Source organism: Rosa rugosa, chromosome 2 (assembly GCF_958449725.1).
Source record: "Rosa rugosa chromosome 2, drRosRugo1.1, whole genome shotgun sequence".
Lineage (NCBI taxonomy): Eukaryota > Viridiplantae > Streptophyta > Magnoliopsida > Rosales > Rosaceae > Rosa > Rosa rugosa.
In genome coordinates this window covers 3,472,632-3,492,474 of record NC_084821.1, presented here as the reverse complement: position 1 = coordinate 3,492,474, position 19,843 = coordinate 3,472,632, and the positions used below count along the sequence as shown (strand labels likewise).

General features: G+C 39.7%; 2 protein-coding genes and 2 pseudogenes across 4 annotated transcripts; 3 read left to right on the top strand and 1 right to left on the bottom strand.

The window, feature by feature from the left end:
• The first annotated feature begins 2,035 nt into the window (after window positions 1-2,035).
• Window positions 2,036-5,208, top strand: LOC133731943 (lysine-specific demethylase JMJ30). Its single transcript, XM_062159392.1, has 6 exons — window positions 2,036-2,638; window positions 2,722-2,931; window positions 3,031-3,165; window positions 3,260-3,403; window positions 4,090-4,182; window positions 4,696-5,208. Exons 1-6 carry the CDS (start codon window positions 2,174-2,176, stop codon window positions 4,882-4,884), a joined length of 1,236 nt encoding a protein of 411 aa, XP_062015376.1. The 5' UTR covers window positions 2,036-2,173; the 3' UTR covers window positions 4,885-5,208.
• Window positions 5,209-5,887: 679 nt separating this feature from the next.
• Window positions 5,888-10,587, bottom strand: LOC133732590 (disease resistance protein At4g27190-like). Of its 3 annotated transcripts, XM_062160174.1 has the most exons (3): window positions 9,610-10,587; window positions 6,786-9,488; window positions 5,888-6,165 (listed from the first exon to the last, which is right to left on the bottom strand). In XM_062160174.1, exons 1-3 carry the CDS (start codon window positions 10,107-10,109, stop codon window positions 6,162-6,164), a joined length of 3,207 nt encoding a protein of 1,068 aa, XP_062016158.1. In that variant the 5' UTR covers window positions 10,110-10,587; the 3' UTR covers window positions 5,888-6,161. The 3 variants fall into 3 exon arrangements, with proteins under 3 accessions (XP_062016158.1, XP_062016157.1, XP_062016159.1); XM_062160173.1 differs by lacking the exon at window positions 5,888-6,165 and having other exon boundaries at window positions 6,176-9,488; XM_062160175.1 differs by lacking the exon at window positions 5,888-6,165 and having other exon boundaries at window positions 6,176-9,411; window positions 9,545-9,747.
• A 680-nt stretch (window positions 10,588-11,267) lies between these two features.
• LOC133732253 (lysine-specific demethylase JMJ30-like) lies at window positions 11,268-15,057 on the top strand (annotated as a pseudogene).
• A 754-nt stretch (window positions 15,058-15,811) lies between these two features.
• Window positions 15,812-19,832, top strand: LOC133730185 (lysine-specific demethylase JMJ30-like; annotated as a pseudogene).
• Window positions 19,833-19,843: the final 11 nt, after the last annotated feature.

Here is a 19,843-nt window from a genome sequence, read left to right as displayed (position 1 = left end):
ATCTCTAGTATTTATGTATTCTAAATTGATTCATAAAAATTAAGTTCGTTAAACTTGAATCAGCTCAGTGATTATATTCATACTCAAACTTTCAATTGTCCTAGCTTAGTGACTTCCGTATCGATTTGAGCTAATTTATTATTTTGATTTCCTTTTATATTCTAGGCCCTTATTCCATTTTTATTTTGCCTCTTTCCAAGTCTCTACATGTTGTTAATGTCATTTACTAGTCATCAACTTCCGTTCGACATGCTACTAGTTTAGTTGGATGCGCACTACATTTTGACACCATTGTAAACACGAAAATCCCGCAACGAATGAAAGAAGGACGCGTGTACAAAATAATATAATTTTATTAATGAATTTGAGGATTACAATCTCTGTAGATGCTCTTTCACAAGAATCTCCTCTTATTCGATCTCTGACGTTGATTTGATCCAAGGGTGGCGAGCACTTGATCTTGAATTGAACGGTTGCAGTGTGAACTTCTTATTATGTTGACGATTTGAGGAAGACGATTGACCAAGGGCTGTAGAAGCTTGATCTTGATCGAATTTAGGCCACGAGTGGTATCACGTGGTGAGTGTTCTTCGGCTTTGGTAGGGGATGAACCGGCACGTGTGTTTGGTGCTTGTTGATTCTCCACGAGCTTGATGAAGAACTTGTAGAGGATTTACTTTATTGACAACTTGTAGAAGGCGGTTGATCAAGGGATGCAGAGGCTTGCTCTTGATCTGATTTAGGCCACGAGTGGTGTCACGTGGTGGGCGTTCTTCGGCTTTGGTAGGGGATGAACCAGCACGTGTGTTTGGTGCTTGTTGATTCTCCACGAGCTTGATGAAGAACTTGTCAGAAGCTTTGCTTTGTTAACGACTTGAAGACGACAAATGATCAAGGGCTGCAGAGGCTTGAACTTGATCAGATTTGAACCACGAGCGGTGTCACGTGGCGAGTATGGCTTTGATGGCGGATGAATCGGCACGTTTGCTTGGTGCTTGTTGATTTTCCGCGAGTTTGACAACTTCTGAGCTTGCAGGTGATTTCCCTTGTTTGTCTGAAGTTGGCGAGGTGAAGAGACCGGCTATTTGGCAGCTTGATGGTTCTTCACGAGCTTGAGAGGCTTCTGAGCTTTGGAGAGGTTTCTTCCGTCTGCTTTCGTCCCTCTGTCTGTCGTCCCCCCCCATCTTGATTTGAGAGGGGGTATTTATAGTGTCGGTGTCTCTCTCGATTTGGAATGCCTTGATGACACGTAATTAATTGCATTTTCCTTAATAACATAATCAAATCAATCAGCCTTAATTAACTGATTTAATCATGACCATTAAGGAATTAGCCAATCAATTTGATGGCTGATTTTAATTGTATTTCCTTAATAACATAATCAAATCAATCAGTTTTAATTAACTGATTTAATCACGACCATTAAGGAATTAGCCAATCAATTTGATGGCTGATTTTCATCCTGATCATCAATTTAAATAAATTGACATCTAATCAGCAGACGAAATTCAATACTTGATTTGACTCGGAATCAATTGATTTAATTTGATTGATCTGCTTTAATATCAATTGATTTAGCCGGAACAAGTTCATTTATTGTCGTCGGGCCTTTCATGTGTCGTCAAGTGTCGTTCTCTAAGTCCGCGTGATTTTACTTACTCACAAGCCACGTGCACATTTTGTAGGACCTACATTGACAACTGTGTTTGTTTGGTCATAATTTCAAGTGTTGACCAAATTATTTAATGAATTTTATTTTCATTAAGTTTTTGGTGTCTACAACCATACAGAGCAAATCAACATTCCCAAAGTCAGTCAGCTAGGTTTACAAACACCAATTTGTTGGATGCTAATAAATATCTTCAATAGGAATAAGCCACATATATCTACCTCGCTTTCATCTTTTTTTTCCACTCATTTTCTCTCCTACTCATTCTCAATCCAGGTGTCACGAAACTACAGTGCCCCAAAAAAGCGTGCCACGTCACCCAAATATCTCAAACAAAAAAAAATCATACCAAAAAGAACCAAAAGGAGAAAGCCCGAAGTGGAAACCGCGCCAACACGTCGCATATTCTCTCTTCATCAAAATAATTATCTCCCCTTTTTTCTCCTCTCTCATCACTCCACCCAACAACTCCTCTCCACTTACTTCACCGGAGCTCCTCCGCCAATGGCCAACTCCGACCACCACCACCACCACCTCCCCACCCCGACCCTCGACTCCGAGTCCTCCACGCTCCTCCACACCCTCTCCGAGCACGGCGGCTACGCCTACGTCAGCATGGCCACACGCGCCGCCGCCGGCGACGTCCGTGCTGCCGAGGCCGCTCGTGAGATGGCCTGGGAGCAGCTCCACTCCGGCCCCTGGCACTCCGTCCTCCCCGTCTGGCGCGACGCCTACGCAATGGCCTGCCTCCACGTCGCCAAGCTCCACTTCGCCGCCGCTGAGTTCACCGACGCCCTCCGCGCCCTCGACATGGGCCTCCTCATGGGCGGCCCGCTCTTCAAATCGGACCTCCACGCCGCCGTGACTAAAGTCTCCGCTAAATCCAGACCGGCCGCCGTTAGGGTTTCAGAACAAAACGGCCCCAATTTGGACCGCCGTCTGGTCCGTGACGACTTCAAAGCAACGGAGGTTAGGTTCGTCATTTCACATTCACTTCTGAACTTCACACAATGAAGAAAGAATTGATTTTTAGTTTCTATTGGTTTTCTCAGATGCTTGGGGTTTTGCCTCCAAAATCACTATCTTGTAAAACGGTTGTGAAGAAGTCTGGTCTATCTTTGGAAGGGTTTTTACGAGAACATTTCTTACCGGGATTGCCGGTTATTTTGACTGATTGTATGGCGCATTGGCCGGCGAGGGCGAAGTGGAATGACATGGATTACCTGACAAGAGTTGCCGGTGACCGGACGGTGCCGGTTGAGGTGAGAAAGATGCTTACTTTAATAGACAATGCGAGTGTGTTTAAGTAGTTTTTTTTTGTTAAATGACTGAAAATTGGTAAAGCATTGAATGCGTTGTAGGTTGGGAAAAATTATTTGTATCCGGAGTGGAAGCAGGAGCTTATTACGTTTTCGCAGTTTCTTGAGAGGATTCGGGGTAATGACTCTTCCTCTGGTGCCCCGACGTATCTTGCCCAGCACTCATTGTTTGATCAGGTATGTTATGCGTTACAGGCTACCAAGGTGATATGAATGTATGTTTGGATAGACATTGCATCATTTCACTTTTTGGTATACTATTGACTGGCAGATAAACGAGCTGCGTGAGGACATATGTATTCCCGACTATTGTTGTGCTGGTGGTGGGGAACTAAGGTCTCTAAATGCTTGGTTTGGTCCGGCTGGGACTGTAACCCCATTACACCATGATCCGCACCATAATGTGTTTGCTCAGGTACTTCAGAGTTAGTTTTCTGTATTTAACATCATTACCAAGGTGTCTGCCCTTGAGAGTATTCATTCTGAAGCTTGATGTTGTTTTTGGCTTTTGGTTTTATAATGTTACTTATCATTTTTGAATTTTGCTTATATCATCCCTTTATATTGGGAAAATTGTAAGGCTGATGAATCAGGACTAGGAATAGAAGTAGCATTCCTTTCTTCAGTTGGTTACTGCTTTATATTATAGTTTAATTGTCCTGTCTATGAATAGAGTTCATCCCATGATTGTACTAGGGGAGGCAAATCTTCATGATGGGAAAATCCCTTAGAAAGGGAAAGAATGGTTGTATACAGAACGCTTGGTTACACTGCCATCTCTAAACAGTAAATCCATGTGCAGTAACATGATTAAAGAATCTGATAATTTCTTTAGTACATACCTAGATGTGCAGAACACCTCCATTTGTTGCGAAGACTGGGATTTGTAGCGCCCACAAAACATGTCTGTTTTAAGTGCAGAACTATTTTACCATGCATATATATCATGAATCATAATTCCATATACAAAGGCATATGTTGTATGCATGTACTTCCACATGGACATATATGTGTGTGTGTGTGTGTAGATGCATATTTTGGCAAGTTACTAGTTTCTATGATCAAACATCTATGTGACTCGAATTGATTGCTTATCTTCAGGTAGTTGGAAAAAAGTATATAAGGCTCTATCGTGCTTCATTGTCTGAGGAACTCTATCCACATACTGAAACCATGCTTTGCAACTCAAGTCAGGTAATTGCATTCTTGACCTCATTAAAGCAAGGAAAAAATCTAAACAAATTTGCTAATACCTTGTCGAGAAGGCAAATGCTAAAAGTAGACCTATATTTTCATTTGTTTGCATGTGCCAAGACTATACATGCTTTTTAGAAAATACGGAGTCAATCTGGGAGAAGATCTTTGATTAGTAGTCAGTTCCTCTCAGGTATCAAGAAGTTTATAGCTTAACAGATGACTTGGTTCAACTGTTTGTTTAGATAATCCAAGAGAAGAAGATTATTAGTGAAACCTGTGACTGTCATATTCTTGGAAATGTCTCGTGAAAATATCTTGTGAAGCTGAAATGGGTGGGCGTTTTATCTAGTGGCAGCTACCTTTTAGTTATTCTTAGTTATCATAATGAAGATCAAACTTATAATTATTTAGATTACAGGCAGAATTTAGTTGGTAAAAACTGAAATGTTGAGATTCTTGTCAGCTCAAGTATATTATATATTTACTAATTGAATATACTTTGGTTTGAAGGTTGATCTTGACAATGTAGATGAGAGAGAATTCCCGGAGGTGCAGGACTTAGAATTTCTTGACTGCATATTAGAGGAAGGTGAGATGCTTTATATCCCACCAAAGTGGTGGCACTATGTGCGGTCTCTGACAACAAGTATGTCAGTTAGCTTTTGGTGGAGTGATTATGACAGTTCAGCTACGTCTTGATAGTTCGCGGTTTTACTGCCTACTTGTTAATTCATTTTGATATTGTTAGACAGGGCAGTTTTCAGTTGCAGAGTCTTATATTCTCATGTATATATCCTGCTGTGTCGTATTCACGATAAGACTTACAGAGGTCTGGAGAAGAAGAAACTGTTTTAACAATTTTGAGAATAGTATTTATAACATCTTTATTGCGTCACATGCTATACATCTGTAGCCATACGGTTGTCAAGCTACTTTTTTCTTGTTTCATAATTGAGTGCGCATTTCGATCAATTTGGTTAATAAATTTGTGTTGATGGAGTCGATCATGATCAGATCACTTGAGATTTGTCTTCCGTAATGTGCATCATCTTCATGTTGATGAAATTTGTTTTCCTTTTTCTTTTCGAGGAGAATTTGAAAAGAAGTCTTCCAAAGCTTTCATAGAGGACCCATTGTATTCATCCTCATCCTTCATAGCATCCTTGATAGTTTCTTTTGCCTCACAAGCTTTGATTTTGAGTTACTTCCTTTTCTCTGTCTCATTCAACTGTATCTTGCCACCATACTTGGCATTCTGAGGCCATAGGCCACCCGAGTAAAGGCACCACATGGATAAAGGACTCAAGTCACTCAACCACTGCGAAAGGCAGATGTTGCTTTGCCAGACAGGATTTCAACTTGAGATAACCTTGGTGGCAACCACTCTTCGAAATCTGAATGATTAACCTTCCTAGAGAATGGCTCGGCTAGGCAATTAGTTGGATACTATTCAAAATTTTAATGTGTTTTACCGGTGTAATGTTTCACACTAGGGAAGATGGCAAAGTAAGTAGCTTTTGGTCAATGAGTTTTTATCATGCTTGGGGTTTAGACTTTTTTGAACCGCACAAAATAATACCTCTGACTTCAGAGTGATCAAATACTTGAACTTGAAAAATTGTATCAATTAGACACTTTCGACACAATTTTGTCAAATTTTCGTTACAATCTTAAACAACTATGCCGATAGGTATTATGCACGCTCATATCAACAATAATGAACAACAATCGGATTTCAGTTACATGCAATTTCTTACATCAACAAATCAACAATGGATACAAATGCTTGACCGAAAGACAAGAAAACCAGAAACAAAATACAAAGAAACAAAAATGTTTATTTTAAAATGATTACTGATTAGTCACGATAGAATCAATTTAATTGACTATAGCTTCACAATCAAATGAGGAATCTTCTTCTGGGCCGTTGAAGGTCCGTTTGTGTTTCTTGTATGCGATCAGATTTCAATGCCCGCTCATCTAAAAGTCAATTTGAGATAAGATAAGTATATAAGTTGGAAATTTAATGCATCTCCAAAGTCTCAAAATATTGTTAACAATACATTTTTCAATCTATTTGGAAAACGGAAACAATAAGCTAGGAGCATAAATCTAAAAGCAAAGCTAAACTAAAATGCAAGAGTAGAGAAAATAACTGAAGATAAAACATAAATGATTATATATACAATGTGGTGTAAATTCACAAGCACCCTGTTTTCAAATTTTCTTCAAAGCATACCTAGCCTTTTCATATAGTAGTTTGTTTAGTAGAGGAATTGAAAACAAACCATTCATCAGTGTCATGAAATTTCTATAAAATATGGACAATCATTTGATTATCAAAAATTTAAACGATCCAGAGAATGATGGATGATTACGGATGATATCAAAGAAAAATAATAACTTGGGATTGAAATGAACAAAGTTAGAATTTGATTGGTACTGTGTCGGAAACTCATTTACTGAAAGCTTGGAAATGAATCATGGATTTGAATAGAAAAAAAAATTAACATTTTGTACTTGTTTACTGATTATTCGTGAGCAATTGGACTACCAAATTAATATGACAAATCAAGTAAGTTTTTGATACAGCAACATACCTCTTGAATTGGACTTGTTTCCTGCTGTGGAAGTCAAGAGAAGAGGCTAAAAACATGGGGCATTCCGTCACATATAGGTTTTCCAGTGAAGGACACTCAATATCAAAAGAAGCACTTTCATAGTCTAACATTGGTAGTTCTTCCAAAACTAATTCCTTCAATTTTGGAAGAATGATCTTCTTGTTGCTTGCTTCAACTATTCTTTGCAAAAAGGGGCAACCTAGTAAACGAATGTATTCCAATTGAAAAAGATATTGAGCAACATCAGAGGTGAAGAGACTTCCCTGCAAGTTGCACAGCCTAATGGTCAAACTTTGAAGAGATTGGAACATTGCAGCTGGAGTAGGTCCATGACATATGCTTCTCATGCTTCTCACTGTATGTAGACCCCATTGACCCCTCACGTCTAACTTTCTCAATTTTGATTGTTCAAATAACGCTTCATCACTAAAAACATATTTAATATCCATGGAATGACAATATAGTTCTTCCAGATTTGGTAGTCTCTGTAACAATGCTGATGGTAGAAGTACATTCCCCCAGTTTTTACAATTGTTAACCTTCAATAACTTCAAATTGAATAGAGACCCAGGTGGTAATTCACCAACACAAAACTCCTGGCAATCCACGTATTCCAGATGCAACTCTTCCAAGTTCTCGAACACAGGTTTTGTTGGAACCCATGTTATTGGGTTCATAAGCTTGTACCCCCTAATGGGACCAATTATATAGAGAAGCTTCAGTCCATGTAATCTCCGATGCTCAGACTCCACAAATATGTCAATTAACCTTCGGCACCCTTCCCACTGTAGCCTCTCTGTTATGTTCATCACCGCATTGCAAAACCAGTCCGGCAAGCTACTTATGGTGGCAAGCCTCAAGACTATTGATTTATGACAATATCGATTAGTGACTTGCATCTTCTCGCTTGTGCCCACATATATATCAAATTTCACCCAATTCGGATTGAACTCAACATTTTTAGGTATACATGCTGCATCGGGGAAACGAACCTCTAAAACTCTTAAATTTGACAAGCTAGTTACCTCGTCAAAACCAACATTTGTTTCTTCTCTGTCTCCCTCAACTTTACGCCCCCAGTTCGCAAATTGTTCCATGTACAGTTCTTCTAAACTATGCAACTTTGATATGATCCCTTCGGATAGAATTGTCGAAATACTTGTACGGGTGAAATCCAACATCTTTAGATTGGTCAAATCTCCTATTTCTCTCGACAACTCCTTCAAATTACAGTACCTCATACTAAGAATCTCAAGCTTCCTAAGTTTTCCGATCATGGAAATGTCAAGACGGGAATCACAACCATCTAAATACAAAGCTCGGAGGTTGTTTAAGAGACACAACGATTGGGGTAGTAATGAAATCCTAGTCCAGGTAAGATCTAAGACCCTCAATTCATTTGGAGTTTCAAAAAAGGTTTCTGGGATCTTATCTATAAACAAATTATTGGTGAGTAACAACATCCGGAGTTCTGGACATACAAACTTATCGGGTAGCTTGGTAATACGATTCTGCATTAGTGAGACTGCAGAATAGCCTTCATGTAATTGACGTGGCCAGTCCTTTAAACCGCAGCCAGCTCTCACCAAAAACCCATGTTCAGATTGCGCAATTTGAATGGCTGTATCCCGGACAACATCATGCATCTTTACAGATCCATATTCTTCACTATCCAAAAGCAAGCAAGAATGTTTAAGGTGCGTGGCCACGGAATCAGCTCTCTCTCTGGCTTCTTCGAGTGTGTCAGCATCTCGAAACAATCCTTTCCCGATCGCATACCTGAACAAGATTTCTTTTGGGATGTCCCAGTCTTCTGGGAATAGGCAACAGAGCAAGAAGTATGACTTGTAGTCCTCATCTTTCAAGTAATCATAGCTTAATTTTATACATTTGGATGCTTCTCTGGAATCGTCCGGGTTGGCAGATTGCGACTTCTCTAGTCGTTGGGCTGCTCTTTTCCATTCCATTAGTTCTTTATCTCCAAGTGCCCTCGCAACTGCTGTCAATGCAATGGGTAGACCCCTACATTCTCCAGCTACCTTCTTTGCTACACCCTCGAAAGTGGTCGATTCAAATGACCTTCTTGCAATTCTCACAAACAAGGTCCAAGAATCTTCTTTTGAGAGAACGTTGAGTGTTATCTTTTCTTGGCACTCCATGACATGACAGACATTCCGTATCCTTGTGGTGAGTAGGACTTTGGACTTGCACATTTGAAGCTCCTTGTAGCTGGGAATCCCTATCTTTGACAAATCTGTTCTCCCCCAAATGTCGTCCAGGATTATAAGGATCTTATTTCTTCTCTTCATCTCCTTACTCAATCCAGCTGCTCTTCCAGTTTCTGTCTCTCCCTCAAATTTGACGCCTAACAGGTCTGCTAATGTGCCTTGAATTTTTCTGTAGTCAGGGCTTTGGGATACGACACCCATAATCACACAATCAAAAATCCCACTTTTTCGGGCATGTGCACCGACATGTTTCACCATGGTTGTCTTTCCAACGCCTCCCATGCCGTAGACACCGACGGCAGTGACCTCGTCATCTTTTAGTGCCTTCATAACCTCATTCATGGCTTGTCTTGTTGCTTCAAATGCTTCAAAATCTCCTGTGGACTCAATTGCATCAGGTACTACTTTACTAAGGAGAAATTCCGCAATCACATCAACAAGTTCTTTGTGAGTCCTACAAGCAACAATAAATCAAGGGTAAAAAATAAGCGTTAGGTAAATATATAGTACCGATCGAAATTGCAGGCGCAATTATAACTCTCGGTACGGGATTAAGATAGCCTCATGATGCTTACTCATAATCCTGTGTATTCCACCCAGAGATACCGGCCACTCTTTTTAAATCATCTCTCCATTGCTTCACCTTCTCTAATTCATGTCGCCCAGAGGTTTCATGCTTAGAGAAAGCATCTTCGAAACTCTTTTTCTGATATCGAGCATCAGTAGGATCAACATGATAAAAAAGTGGCAAAATTCTGTTGTCTTCCATGGATAGACAAATCTTTCTAAGTTCCTCCAGACACCAAGCAGAAGAAGCATAATTTTGCGAGAGAACAACAATTGCAAACCTTGATTCTTTGATGGCTGCTAAGAGAGTGGGAGAAATAGCATCCCCTACTTGAAGGTCCTGCTCATCCATGAATGTTTTGATTCCACTCCTATTTAGTCGATCGTGTATGTCGACTGTGATCCCCTTGCGAGTGTCTACACCCCTGAAACTCAAAAACACATCATACTTCCAACATGAAGCTGATGAAGGAGGAGATGAACAGGCTTTTTGGGAGCCGGAGGCCATTGAAAACCACCAAATTAAAGCAAGAGGCAATCAAGAACAAGAAAGAAGAAATTCCAATGAAAAAATCCACCAGGGAGGGATAGAGTTCGAGGAATTAAGGGATCGATATAATCAATGGAAGAGAGAGTCTTGCAGTCTGAAAGGCATGAAAATTATTTTGATACACTTGCTGCAGATTCTAGACAATAGCATCTTGGATTTGCTCCAACTAATACTACTATATTATCTCCACTTGCTGCCGACTAATCTGCTTCACTGTGAATATTCTGTTTCAACCCCGTGAAAGAAACAAAGTAGCTCAACTCCTAGCAAAGTTCGCTCTTATTGAATAATTGATTTTTTCTTGTATCGAAGCAGGGCCCGAATGGCTTATAGAAAACAACGACTCAAATGTTTGTAACGTTTCTAGTTATCTAAAGGGATGAATTTGAAAAGAGGTCTTCCAAAGCTTTCATAGAAAGACCGGCCATTGTATGCGTCCTCATCCTTCCTCGACAATGTCTCTGCCTCACAAGCTTTAATTTTAAGTTGCTTCCCTTTCTCTGTCTCATTCATTATCAACTCTATACTATATCTTCATGCCTAACCTCATTACTCTTTGAACATTATAACATAGGATTGTGGTACACGCGGTGATTTAAGTTGATGTTATTGATCCATATGATTTGATAACATTTTTTATTAGTCTCTTAATTTTTTTTTTTACCTTCCTGCATAGTCCCCACCAAATTCGATTGATATTATTGGCGTAGACCACCACATAGCAGTGCCACGAGGTGATCCTAAACCACAAAATAATTCCTCTTGGTCTTTTTTACCTTATTTCTCAAATTGAGGCCATCGAGAACACCTCGTACAAGTAGAAACCTCAGATTAAGGTCATCGAGGACACCTCATACTAAGTGGATTCCCAATTAAGTTTTGGGTCTTTCACCCTAGGGAGGCACAATCCCTACTTAATTATCCGCTCAAACCACCAGCCCTAACCAGGTTTAGGGTCTTTCACCCAAGGGAGACATAATCCCTACTTAATTTTTCCCGGGCCTAACTGGATCAAATTCATTAAAGCTCAAATCTTTCTTTACATTCATTTAAATTCTGCAATTTTATTAACTCAAATTTATACAAGGGAATGAAACTTAGCAAGGTTGGGACTGCGCCGCCTTTGGGTATGCCAATTCGGCAATTCTCCTTCTCCTCGAAGGGAAAATTCCTCAACACTGTCACCAGGGTCGTGTGCCATCTCCGTTCTACCTAAGTTGTCGTGGTTGCAAGTCCATGAATTGCATATCCCGCCTGCGGTCTCTCTTCCCTGGCGGCTTCTGGGTTTGGTTAAGCTACTGAGGCTCAAGCGAGGGCGATTGAAGGAAGGCGGGGTGGTGGTTTTGTCGAGATGGGATAGCGGAGTTGCTATTAGTTGTGGGTCTTTCACCCAAGGGAGACATAATCCCTACTTAATTTTTCAATTGGAGACATTATTGCCGTGAGCCCATATGTAGCAACTTGTGTAAATTTCAGGCCGGCTGTTGGAGTTGTAGCTATGCAAATTACATGTAGTTCTAGTTATTAGTGAGTGGAAAGTAAGCATCAAATCCTTTGGTTTAGTCCCCATATATGACCTGTATCTGAAGTAGAGATGCAAACTCTAAACATTCTATAGTGAGAAATATTTTGTATACAGATAAACAATTAATATTTTGTTTATGCAAACACTACGCATATAATATGTAGTCAAGTTTGGAGCAATACTTTTCCATTAATTGTTTCATAATTGAGTGCATTTCGATCAATATGGTTCATAGATTTATTTGTTGATAGTTTTTGATTAATTTTGATCATGATCAGATCACTTAAGATTTGGCTTCCACAATGTACTATTTAATTTCTTTTGCCTTGCTTCCCTTTCTCTGTCTCATTCTTTGCCGCTATTTCTTGCATACCAATTCTATCTTTGCCGCTATATCTTCATGCCTAAAAACGCATTGCTCTTCTCTTCTTGCTTCCTCCCCAACTTGCTCCTCCATATACTTGGTTGCAGAGGCCATAGCCCCATACGCCACCCAAGTAAATGCACCACATGGATAAAGGACTCGACCACTGAAAACAGTCTGGCGCGACGCCTACGCAACGGCCTGCCTCCACGTCGCCAAGCTCCACTTCGCCGCCGCTGAGTTCACCGACGCCCTCCGCGCTCTCAACATGGGCCTCCTCATGGGCGGCCCGCTATTCAAATCGGACCTCCACTCCGCCGTGACTAAAGTCTCCGCTAAATCCAGACCGGCCGCCGTTAGGGTTTCCGAACAAAACGGCCCCAATTTGGACCGCCGTCTGGTGCGTGACGACCTCAAAGCAACGGAGGTTAGGTTCGTAATTTCACATTCACTTCTGAATTTCACACAATGAAAATAGAATTGATTTTTAGTTTCCATTAACAGATGCTTGGGGTTTTGCCTCCAAAATCATTATCTTGCAAAACGGTTGTGAAGAAGTCTGGTCTATCTTTGGAAGGGTTTTTAAGAGAACATTTCTTACCGGGATTGCCGATTATTTTGACTGATTGTATGGCTCATTGGCCGGCGAGGACAAAGTGGAATGACATGGATTACCTGACAAGAGTTGCCGGTGACCGGACGGTGCCGGTTGAGGTGAGAAAGATGCTTACTTTAATAGACAATGCGAGTGTGTTTAAGTAGTTTTTTTGTTAAATGACTGAAGTGGAAGCAGGAGCTTATTACGTTTTCGCAGTTTCTTGAGAGGATTCGCGGTAATGACTCTTCCTCTGGTGCGCCGACGTATCTTGCTCAGCACTCATTGTTTGATCAGGTATGTCACAGGCTACCAAGGTGATCTGAATGTATGTTCGGATAGACATTGCATCATTTCACTTTTTGGTATACTATTGACTGGCAGATAAATGAGCTGCGTGAGGACATATGTATTCCCGACTATTGTTGTGCTGGTGGTGGGGAACTAAAGTCTCTAAATGCTTGGTTTGGTCCGGCTGGGACTGTAACCCCATTACACCATGATCCGCACCATAATGTGTTTGCTCAGGTACTTCAGAGTTAGTTTTCTGTATTTGACATCATTACCAAGGTGTCTGCCTTTGAGAGTATTCATTCTGAAGCTTATGGATGTTGTTTTTGGCTTTTGGTTTTATAATGTTACTTATCATTTTTGAATTTTGCTTATATCATCCCCCTTTCTATTGGGAAAATTGTAAGGCTGATGAATCAGGACTAGGCACAGAAGTAGCATTCCTTTCTTCAATTGGTTACTGCTTTATATTATAGTTTAATTGTCCTGTCTCCTTCTCCAAGCTGTTAAGCCATAACCAGCCTACCTTTGAAAAATAGAATAGCTATCAAATGGGCTGGGTTTACCATCAAGTCTGTTCCAGTTATGAATAGAGTTCATCCCATGATTGTACTAGGGGAGGCAAATCTTCATGATGGGAAAATCCCTTAGAAAGGGACAGAATGGTTGTATACAGAACGCATGGTTACACTGCCATCTCTAAACAGTAAATCCATGTGCAGTAACATGATTAAAGAATCTGATAATTTCTTTAGTACATACCTAGATGGCTAGATGTGCAGAACACCTCCATTTGTTGCGAAGACTGGGATTTGTAGCCCCCACAAAACATGTCTGTTTTAAGTGCAGAACTATTTTACCATGCATATATATCATGAATCATAATTCCATATACAAAGGCATATGTTGTATGCATGTACTTCCACATGGACATATATGTGTGTGTGTGTGTGTAGATGCATATTTTGGCAAGTTACTAGTTTCTATGATCAAACATCTATGTGACTCGAATTGATTGCTTATCTTCAGGTAGTTGGAAAAAAGTATATAAGGCTCTATCGTGCTTCATTGTCCGAGGAACTCTATCCACATACTGAAACCATGCTTTGCAACTCAAGTTAGGTAATTGCATTCTTGACCTCATTAAAGCAAGGAAAAAATCTAAACAAATTTGCTAATACCTTGTCGAGAAGGGAAATGCTAAAAGTAGACCTATATTTTCATTTGTTTGCATGTGCCAAGACCATACATGCTTTTTAGAAAATACGGAGTCAATCTGGGAGAAGATCTTTGATTAGTAGTCAGTTCCTCTCAGGTATCAATAAGTTTATAGCTTAACAGATGACTTGGTTCAACTGTTTGTTTAGATAATCCAAGAGAAGAAGATTATTAGTGAAACCTGTGACTGTCATATTCTTGGAAATGTCTCGTGAAAATATCTTGTGAAGCTGAAATGGGTGGGCGTTTTATCTAGTGGCAGTTACCTTTTAGTTATTCTTAGTTATCATAACGAAGATCAAACTTATAATTATTTAGATTACAGGCAGAATTTAGTTGGTAAAAACTGAAATGTTGAGATTCTTGTCAGCTCAAGTATATTATATATTTACTAATTGAATATACTTTGGTTTGAAGGTTGATCTTGACAATGTAGATGAGAGAGAATTCCCGGAGGTGCAGGACTTAGAATTTCTTGACTGCATATTAGAGGAAGGTGAGATGCTTTATATCCCACCAAAGTGGTGGCACTATGTGCGGTCTCTGACAACAAGTATGTCAGTTAGCTTTTGGTGGAGTGATTATGACAGTTCAGCTACGTCTTGATAGTTTGCGGTTTTACTGCCTACTTGTTAATTCATTTTGATATTGTTAGACAGGGCAGTTTTCAGTTGCAGAGTCTTATATTCTCATGTATATATCCTGCTGTGTCGTATTCACGATAAGACTTACAGAGGTCTGGAGAAGAAGAAACTGTTTTAACAATTTTGAGAATTGTATTTATAACATCTTTATTGCGTCACATGCTATACATCTGTAGCCATACAGTTGTCAAGCTACTTTTCTCTTGTTTCATAATTGAGTGCGCATTTCGATCAATTTGGTTAATAAATTTGTGTTGATGGAGTCGATCATGATCAGATCACTTAAGATTTGTCTTCCGTAATGTGCATCACCTTCATGTTGATGAAATTTGTTTTCCTTTTTCTTTTCGAGGAGAATTTGAAAAGAAGTCTTCCAAAGCTTTCATAGAGGACCCATTGTATTCATCCTCATCCTTCATAGCATCCTTGATAGTTTCTTTTGCCTCACAAGCTTTGATTTTGAGTTACTTCCCTTTCTCTGTCTCATTCAACTGTATCTTGCCACCATACTTGGCATTCTGAGGCCTAGGCCACCCGAGTAAAGGCACCACATGGATAAAGGACTCAAGTCACTCAACCACTGCGAAAGGCAGATGTTGCTTTGCCAGACAGGATTTCAACTTGAGATAACCTTGGTGGCAACCACTCTTCGAAATCTGAATGATTAACCTTCCTAGAGAATGGCTCGGCAATTAGTTGGCTACTCTTCAAAATTTTAATGTGTTTTACCGGTGTAATGTTTCACACTAGGGAAGATGTCCATCTAAGTAGCTTTTGGTCAATGAGTTTTTATCATGCTTGGGGTTTAGACTTTTTTGAATCGCACAAAATAATACCTCTGACTTCAAAGTGATTAAATACTTAAACTCGAAAAATTGTATCAATTAGACACTTACCAACACAATTTTATCAAATTTTCGTTACCTAAACGGTGACATAGAAAGCAGGAATCCTAGGGAGACCTTACAATCTTAAACAACTATGCCAACAGGTAAATGCCCATTATGCATGCTCATATCAACAATGATGAACAACAATCGGATTTTAAGAGATTGTATGGCTCATTGGCCGGCGAGGACGAAGTGGAATGACATGGATTACCTGATAAGAGTTGCCGGTGACCGGACTGTGCCGGTTGAGGTGAGAAAGATGCTTACTTTAATAGACAATGTGAGTGTGTTTAAGTAGTTTTTTGTTAAAAGACTGAAAATTGGTAAAGCATTGAATGCGTTGTAGGTTGGGAAAAATTACTTGTACCCGGAGTGGAAGCAAGAGCTTATTACGTTTTCGCAGTTTCTTGAGAGGATTCGGGGTAATGACTCTTCCTCTGGTGCCCCGACGTATCTTGCTCGGCACTCATTGTTTGATCAGGTACGTTATTTGTTACAGGCTACCATGTCGCTAGTGTGATATGCATATGTGTTTGGATATAGATAATTAGATATTGCAATGTTTCAGTTTTTTGATATACCTTTGATTGGCAGATAAATGAGCTGCGAGAGGACATATTGTATTCCTGACTATTGTTGTGCTGGTGGTGGGGAGCTAAGGTCTCTAAATGCTAGGTTTGGTCCGGCTGGGACTGTAACCCCTTTACACCATGATCGGCACCATAATGTGTTTGCACAGGTACTTCAGAGTTAGTTTTCTGTGTTAAAACATTATTACCATGATGTTGTCTTTGGAAGTTTATATTCATTATGAATGTTCCTGTTGTTGCTTTTAGGTTTTGATATTATAATGTTAGTTATCATCTTTGAATTTTGCTTATATGTTCATTTCTATCGGAAAATTTGTGAGACTGATCAATCAGGACTAGCCATAGAAGTAGCATTCCTTTGTTCAATTGGTTGCTCCTTTAAATTATAGTTCTGTTCTGTCTTCTTATTCAAGCTGTTATGTGCATAACCAGCCTACCTTTTAAAACTAGAATAGCTGACGAATAGACTGGGTTTACCATCAAATCTGTTCCAGTTATGATCTCATGAGTTTAATAGGGGAGGCAAATCTTCATGATGGGAGAATCCCTTGGAAAGGGAAAGAATGGTTGATACGGAACACATGCTTACAGTGCCATCTCTAAAAGTAACTCTATGTGCACTAACATGGTTAAATAATCTGATGATCTCTTTAGTACCTAGATGTGCATGACACCTCCATTTGTTGCGAAGACTGCAATGTGTAGTGCCCACAGACGTCTTTTTAAGTGCACAACTATTTTACCATGCATAAATATCATGAGTCGTAATTCTTTATACAAAAGCAGATGTGCTTGCATGCATGTACTTCCACATACATATATCAGCGAGTGTATAAAGATGCATATTTTGGCCACTTATTACTAGTTTCTATGATCACACATCTACGTGACTCAAATTGATTGCTCATCTTCAGGTAGTTGGAAAAAAGTATATAAGGCTCTATCGTGCTTCATTGTCAGAGGAACTCTATCCACATACTGAAACCATGCTTTCCAACTTAAGTCAGGTAATTGCACTCTTGACCTCATTAAAATAAGGGATTTTTTTTTAACAAATATGCTAATATCTTGTCTAGAAGGCAGATGCCAAAAGTGTACCTATATTTGCATATGTTTGCATGTGCCAAGGCTATACGTGCTTTTTAGAAAATACCGAGTCATGTTGGGTAAGAAAATTTGATTGCAAGTCAGTTTCTCTCAGTCTAGCTTTATCGATGACCTGGTTCAACTGTTTGTTTACAAAATCCAAGAGAAGAAGATTATCACTTATCAGTGAAACCTGTCACCGTCATATTCTTGGATTGTTTATATAGTGGCGGTTTAGATTTTAGTTACAGTTAGTTGTCATAACTTACAATTTATGTAGATTACAACAGAATTTAGTTGGTAAAACTGAATGTTGAGATTCCTGTCAGCTTCTTTATATGAACTCGATAAGATCATATAAATGGGATCTTGTTCTCTTTCTAAAGCTCAAATATAATATAGGGCTAAATACTGTTTAGTACCCTGTGGTTTTGGTCGAACATCAATTCAGTCCCTCGACTTTCAATTTCATCAAAAACACCCCCGCACTATCATATTCTCGTCCAATAGGTCCTTCCGACTCAATTCCGTCAATTTCAGACGTTAAGTGCTGATATGGCATTTCCAACTCATCAAAAGTGGGGCCCACACGGAAATGAAATTCCCAAACTGACCCTGGGCAACAGAATATAGAAAAATCCAAAATTAATTCTAACTTTGAGGTTGAGGAGACTCGAACCCCTCCCAAAGCATATGCAGATGAATGACCCAACCACCAGACCACTTGCATGGTTTTGGTATATTACAAACAAAAATAATATACATATCTGAATCAATTCGTGAATATACCTCCTCCATTTATTATTCTGAATAATTCTCTCTCTCTCTCTCTCGTGTTTTCCATGTTTAATTCCAATTCTCTTCCTTCCAATTCTCTCACATACACACTATTTGCCCCTTTATCTTCTCCCCCAATCTAATTTTGGCAACCCACGTCTTTCCCAACAAGAGAGAAAGAGAGAGACCCAGAAAGACCACTCCTTTTCTTGATTTTAGAGAGAGGGAGAGGGAGGCAGAGACAAAACCCAGAAAGATTCTTCATTTCTTATGAATTGGGTAGTCTAAAGCATTGGAATTCTGAGCATTTCCTAGAGAGCATTATTACAATCCCCTTCAGTCTTGGCGAGAGACATATGAAGGTCCGTTGTTTGATAAACCCCGAACAAAGAAAACCCGATTCCATCAGGAACAAAGACGACGTGGCATCATCCCGTCCCCAATTTTCGAATGACGATGATGGCAAACTTGAATTCGAAATTAGGGTTGTTCCGATTAGGGACACGGTGGCTGAGCAGTACTGGGAGTGGGCCAGGGAAGAGGGTCGCGGCGGTTTGGGGCAATGGAGACTACGGGAGGCTCGGATTAGGGAGCTTGGACTCTCAGTGGAGCCCTACCCCTCTGCTCTGCTCTGCATTTCAGGACCAAAGCCTTGAAGCCGTTGCTTGCGGCGGAGCTCACACTCTGTTCTTATGAATTGGAATTAAACACGCGAGAGAGAGAGAGAATTAATCAGCATAATAAATGGAGGAGGTATATTCACGAATTGATTCAGATATATATATTATTTTTGTTTGTAATATACCAAAACCATGCAAGTGGTCTGGTGGTTGGGTCATTCATCTGCATATGCTTTGGGAGGGGTTCGAGTCTCCTCAACCTCAAAGTTAGAATTAATTTTGGATTTTTCTATATTCTGTTGCCCAGGGTCAGTTTGGGAATTTCATTTCCGTGTGGGCCCCACTTTTGATGAGTTGGAAATGCCATATCAGCACTTAACGTCTGAAATTGACGGAATTGAGTCGGAGGGACCTATTGGACGAGAATATGATAGTGCGGGAGTGTTTTTGATGAAATTGAAAGTCGAGGGACTGAATTGATGTTCGACCAAAACCACAGGGTACTAAACAGTATTTAGCCCTATATTATATGTTTACTTAGAGCATCTCCAACAGTAAAAACTATTTTTTTAACTAAATCATCTAAAAGTTAAATTTAGGTAGTAAATTTCCAGCTTTTCCTCCAGCAGTGTTAGCTAAACTAAAAAAATAGAACGTGGAGTGTTTAGCTTTTTGTTATTTTCTCTCTCCTCCCTAGCTAAATTTAGCTAGAGATTTTAGCAAAAGCCAAATTTGACTTTCATATAGCTATTCTGCTGGAGTGCTAAACTATCTTAAATTAGCCAAATTTTTAACTTTTTGTTGAAATAGCTAGTCTGTTGGAGATGCCCTTATTGAATATACTTTGGTTTGAAGGTTGATCTAGACAACATAGATGAGAAAGAATTCCTGAAGGTGCAGGACTTAGAATTTCTTGACTGCATATTAGAGGAAGGTGACATGCATGCTTTATATCCCACCAAAGTGGTGGCACTATGTGCAGTCTCTGACAACAAGTATGTCAGTTAGCTTTTGGTGGAGTGATTATCAGCTATGTCTTGATAGTTTGTGGTTTCAGCGCCTTCTTGTTAATTCATTTTGATATTGTTAGAC